We start from the raw sequence: 6,000 nt of genomic DNA, 5'->3' as shown, positions 1-6,000 counted from the left end.
CAAATAAATCCTAGTTCTCATATGCTGGTTCATAAATTGTTGGGCCTTAGTTCCCACCATGTCTACAGAATCTGTGAAATTTGGTTAAAGGTGTTTTTTTTTTTAAGTCCTTCTTTAGCAGTGCAAAAGGTAACAACATCATCCTCAGTGGTAACTTCTTCTTTTCTTGAGCTGTCTTTTTTTAAATATGTGTGTATATCTGTATGTATGTAATAGTAATCATCATCTATACATAATATAAGGGAGTAACATTTTTGATAGTTAAAGGTGCAAAACATGTTACTGTCATACCTTGGAAAAACAAGCCCTCTCTCTTTTTTGATGTTTGACTATTTGTAGTCTGTTTTAGTCCTCCTGTTGTAGAAGGATGCTTTAAAACAAAGCTACGTTGAAAGGCTGCTCTATAGGATCCCTGGGAACGCTGGGTTTTTTAAGTCTCACATCTCACCTGAAGGAAAGCTACTTAGAAAGTGTGGCATTGAAAAGGATGAATGGCAAAGAGAAACAGATAAATTGACAAGAAGCTATAGTGGAGGGGTAGTATGGCCAATGACCTTTAAATGTGGCTGGGAGATTTTCTTGTTGAACTGTTGAGGGAAGTGATCACCTCAGAGAGCAGTTAGAATAAAATGAACTGTTGTAAGAACATGCTGAGAAGTGTGCAGTATGGCACTGGGAAGCTCTAGGTAAAATTATTGCAAACTCATTTTACTGCTCTAGATTGCTATTAAACTTCCCAATAAGAATAAGCATCTAAATTTCTCTTGAGGACACCAGCATTCACTTGAGAGTTTTTTTTTTTTTTCTTTGCTGATAGACCTATAGGGAAGTATTTCTATTGGAGTGATAGGGGAAACTGTAAAAGAGTATCTCTGAGCAATAAGTAAAAATAAAGGGAGAAGAGGGTAGAATTACATGAGCTGTACTCAGGGCAAACTAGAAAAATGAGAAAATCGGGCCAGGTGAGGGAGACTTGGGAAAATGTCACTGATACCCTTCCTATTATCTGAGCAGTAAAGCAGTTTGTTTTCTAGCTTGAGATGGTGTATTTTCATATGGCTAATGGACTATAAAATAATAATAATTAAAATAATAAAACAAATAATTAAATTGTGTGGATAAGACACTGATACTCATTTTTCTGTGGAAAAATATAGCCTTTTTAGATGAGCAGAAATATTTTTTCTTATGCATATCATCAAACAAAAACAGTTGTATGCTCGAATAATATATATTTTCTCTATCTAAAGCAGAAACTAAAAAAAAAAAAAAAAAAAGACATGAAAAGCAACCATTTTGACCTTCCAAGGAACAATTTTTAACCTTACCTGTAAGCCCTAAGATTCATCAGCCAGATGGACTTGTGCCCTGATTCTGTGATTTTGCAGTAATTCGCACAAAGTGAAGTTAGTTGTTCTTGAAGAGAGATAAAACTCAGCTCCTCTCTTGAGATGATATCATTGTGTTACTCAGAGAATGGTAATCATGGAGAATCAATTAGAAAGGAGGAAAATTGATGGTACTGTCATTTGCTGTCTTGCTATTCATTAGTGGAGTAAAGTAGAAGGTTTTTCTGAATTGTGATTTTTATATTTGAAATCTTTGTAATTCATACTTGCAGAACATGAAGTTAGAAATGCTTTTCATACTTAAGACATTAAGTTAGCAGCACTATTTTCATAGTAAGAGTGATTAATAATTTGAACTGAGTAGTAAATGTCCATGAGAATGCACAATATTTATTAACTAACCGAATGCTTTAATTTTATTGTTTTCTTACACATTGAAAGTCCCTTGAGATTCATTTTAAGTGACAAAGGATTCAACTAAAATTATTTGAGCACATTAAGTTGCAGTGCTACAATATGCTGTGACAATGGCATAAAGATTAAAGGTGTGGGTTGTTTTTTCTTTTTATTGCTGCCCATGAAATGTCTTCAGAAAAAGAAGTATCTCACGAGGTCTAATTGCTGATCCTTCTGTGAAAGACATATGGTTATGTGGTTTTTGGAAATGTGCTGTTTTCATCTCTCTCACACTCACAAGTATTCAGAAATTGTCATTCAGAAGGGAACACATTAATGTGCAGTAGTGCTTTTTTTTTTATATTCGGGAGAACAGGTCAGCGCACACAAATAGGAATGTTGAATATTATAATGAAATGTGATGAAGTTGTACTTCTTTAAATATTGAAGATGCATCGTACATTTTGATAATGGAATAATGGAGACTCCCTACCCCAACCATCATCTCTGTTCAAGACCATTAGGATTCAGAATATTAAGAGCAGACCAACTGGGCGTAACAGCCTACGTTCAACATCTGTCGTGCTCGAGTCCATTAGTGTTCCATTGCATCCTATTGTTTTTGGATTATTCAACCTCATTTCATTGTCATTGCTTCTGCTAGAGATTAATCAGCTGTTTACAACTACTTCAAGTTTTAGAGTCATAATGAAAACGATAGAGTCATAGTTCTAAATAAATATACAGTATTCAGTCTCTAATGAAAAAACTTAGTAATTCATGAATGCTGGTAACAGTTTAATTAAGTCTGAAATCAATACAGATAATAAATCATTGTGTGGCAGTTTTTTTTAACCTTTTGTGTATAAGATAACATGTTCATATGATTTTTTCCTTGTAATGTATGTGGATAATGGTTTTAATAGTACAAGTACTGTAAAACCAAGATTATATTCTGTGTGCCTGAATGGTGACTTAACTGTCACTAGAGCTAGTAGCACAAACAAGCTCTTACAGCCAGAAAGCAGATTCATCTTTTCCACACTTTCTTTTATTCTCGTTACTTATTTGGGGATATTCCTAAGAGGGCACATTCTATGTTTACATTCACATAAATATGCATATATACGTTACGCAGAGCGTGTTAAAAAGAACAGTTTTCAGACTGTTTGTACTGGTGTGTCTGTATCTCAACCTCTCCAAATACTTTAAAAATTATTAGATAAATCCATAGCTACATTTTAACTGTTTAAACTTGTTCTGAATTATTTTCATAATGTTGCTGACATGCAAATATATAATCTCAGTTTTTCTCGAGATACTGTTCTCTTCTCACTGGTCTGTATTTGAGTCCTACAAGATTCCCGATAATTTGAGTTTTTTTGCTTTAGTCTTGTACAGTAAAGCACAGTACTATTCTCTGCCACACAACACCAAGCTAATTCTTCTCTGTTTTGTTGGAGCAATTTTTTTACTCCTAATACTATCTACCAGAATTTTCAGATATTTTGAAGTGCAAATGCTACAGTGCACAGTGAGAGTTTTTTTTCTTCCCTGAGTTGCAACAGATTATCAATTGAAAGGATCTTTTGCTTAACTGCCCAGAGTCTTGTGGGGCCAGCCAGACACGGCTCCAGATGGCAAGTTGTTAGGGCTGGACAGAATGGCTTTGGAAGACTTCTCAACAGATGAAGGCTGTAATGTTCGGGTTTTACTGTTTTTTTTTTTTTTTTTTTTTTTTTTTTTCCTTCCCCCTGTGGTTCCCAGGCTGGGAAGGTACTGGGATGGAAGCAGAGTGCCGCCCGCCCACCTGCTACCACCTGTTTAGCTTCAGCAATTTCTATAAAGCCTCTTCGAGTCTGTAAGACACGATCATTGCTTACCGGCGGCAGTCAAGAAGGGAGAGATTTCTGTTAGAAGTTACATCTTCAGATTGCAACAGTTCTTCTTATCAAAACATCCTCCTAAACTGCATCAGAACTCCTTCCAAGTGAAACGGCCATTGGAGTGGATGTCTTTTTAATCCATTAATATCCTTTCTGGCTTAAAAGGACCTTTTTCTTCACTAACTCGTGTTTTGAGGATGGAGATTTTGTTGTTTTTTTATCTATGTCATTGAGCTTACAGAAATGAGAAGAATGAAAGCATAAGGCATTGAGAACTCTTTATTCTTTCATTAAACAATAAGCAATTTTCAGACACTTCCAGAAGAGCCAGAAGAGTTTTTTATTTTTTTTATTTTTTATACTAAGATAAATATCTCATCGACAATATCTGGAAAAAGATTCAAGAGGTACACAGGCTACTTATAGGAGTACTTTCTCTACAACTGTTTAGACACTTCTGTTTTAAAGTGTAATTTTTTTTCTGTATGTGTGTGAAGCTGCAGCTGCAATAAATATGAAAACCTGTAAATCCAGTCATTTGGATTCAGGAGTAGAATCGGACATCCAATGCAGAAGTGGAGCAGGCTGCGTTGTGAAGTGCAGCACAGAAAGAATGGAGAGTGCTGCCAAGAGAAGATTGGCTGCCAATGCCAGGGAGAGAAGACGGATGCAAGGGCTGAACACAGCCTTTGATCGTTTGAGGAAGGTGGTCCCACAGTGGGGTCAGGATAAGAAGCTCTCCAAATACGAAACCCTTCAGATGGCTTTGAGTTACATCATGGCTCTAACACGAATACTTGCTGAAGCAGAGAGATACAGTACTGAAAGGGAATGGATTAACCTTCACTGTGAACACTTTCATCCAGAGAGCTACCACCATTATACGGGACAAAAAGTGGCAACAGACAGTGATCCTTATGCACAGCGAATATTCAGCTATCACCCTGAACACTTTCAAATAGCTAATTAGAACTTATTACAAGCTAAAAATATGCAGCAGGCCAGATGTGTAATTTAATAATTAGCAAGAGTTAATCTGCTTGAATAAGGTAATATTGGCATTACAATAGCTTATTCGTGTTTGTGTCTTACACTAATTTGACAAACTAAATTTGCTTTGAGAACTTAAACCAATATGCATTTAAGAAGTATGAATTTCTTTACTGTTGATAGAAAGTTGTTTGAAATCTTACAGACTATTGCTTGCTAGTTAATTTGGCTCCTTTAATTAAATAAGTCTTTTTATTTAATTATGATCCATGATAGTATTTCCTACCAGTCAGGGGCCAAATTGACCCTTGCTATAACTGAATGGAGTAAGACTACAAATGAGTTTCATTCTACATTTTTATTTTTATGTCAGCTTTAAAGTAGTTCTTTGTTTTGTTTTCCCTTGAATGACTCCCATGGAACAAGTTTTATACTGGAGTTCTAGTCCTTGGAGAACTAACTGTCTTAAACTTTGTAAGTTTGATATATGGGTTCCAAAATTATGTAGGTTTGCTTTAATCCAACTTAGGGTGTCTCTTGTATGCTCGAAAAAGAGCTAGCTTCAAGTCATGAAAATGTTTTTATTTTTAGTGGCTGTAAAAGCACATGTGGTTATATACTGTGAATGAGATGCTCATGTGAAAACAATCTAAACATCTGGATTTTGTAGTTTGCATCTTATTTCTTAATTTTACATTACCTAGAGACAGATTTTGTAAATCATAAATAAAGTGTTTTCTATGATATGTGCTCATATACTACCTTAAATTTCCAACTCTAGAAATTACTTTGTTTTCCTTAGTATTCCACTTCTTCCTCAGCCCTGACAGCTTAGTGTGCAGGAAAAACCGGCAAATGATGTTTGTCACTCAGTTACAGGAGGATGCGTATTTAGTGTACCCTCCAAAAAACAGCTTTTAAAGATAAGTCCTGTTGAAATGTATACTTTATTTCAGCCCTGCTGATGTCCTCAGTTGTCTTTTATTTATTTTCTGCTTGTGCTTGTGGAAGATAGAAGGGTTTGGATAGAAAAGGCAGAAGAGTTAGGAAAAGGAGACTGGGAAGGTGGAGAAAATAAATAAATAAAAATGAGTAGGAGCAGAACAGCAGATGTATCCACAAAGGCCTGACTGCAGATGTCTGTTATGATGGTGGCAGACTGTGAAGATGAGGATGCTTCTGCTGGTTCTACTGTTGGGAGTTTCCAGAAATGAGCCCTTTGCTAATGTTAGCCATCTGGGAGAAGGAGAAAAGGAGCTGCTGTCCCAAAACAATTGGTGGTGGATTTCCAGCGGGGAAGGCTGGCAGGTTCCCTGCTGCCATATCTTGTCATTTGAAAGGATCCTAAAATAAAAGTGGAAGTTTTGAGAAGAGCTATT

General features: G+C 35.9%; 1 protein-coding gene across 1 annotated transcript; it reads left to right on the top strand.

Annotated features, from left to right (window-relative positions):
- The first annotated feature begins 4,113 nt into the window (after positions 1 to 4,113).
- ATOH7 (atonal bHLH transcription factor 7) lies at positions 4,114 to 4,630 on the top strand. The gene has a single exon (XM_042862874.1). The coding sequence runs from the start codon at positions 4,146 to 4,148 to the stop codon at positions 4,599 to 4,601; it is 456 nt and encodes a 151-aa protein (XP_042718808.1). The 5' UTR covers positions 4,114 to 4,145; the 3' UTR covers positions 4,602 to 4,630.
- Positions 4,631 to 6,000: the final 1,370 nt, after the last annotated feature.

The sequence above is a fragment of the Lagopus leucura genome, unplaced genomic scaffold (genome assembly GCF_019238085.1).
Source record: "Lagopus leucura isolate 7727_CA_CO unplaced genomic scaffold, USGS_WTPT01 Super-Scaffold_739, whole genome shotgun sequence".
NCBI lineage: Eukaryota > Metazoa > Chordata > Aves > Galliformes > Phasianidae > Lagopus > Lagopus leucura.
This window is presented reverse-complemented; position numbering and strand designations above follow the sequence as displayed.

Coding starts and splice junctions, on each gene's coding strand:
- ATOH7 (XM_042862874.1), top strand. CDS start 4,146: ATGAAAACCTGTAAATCCAGTCATTTGGATTCAGGAGTAGAATCGGAC.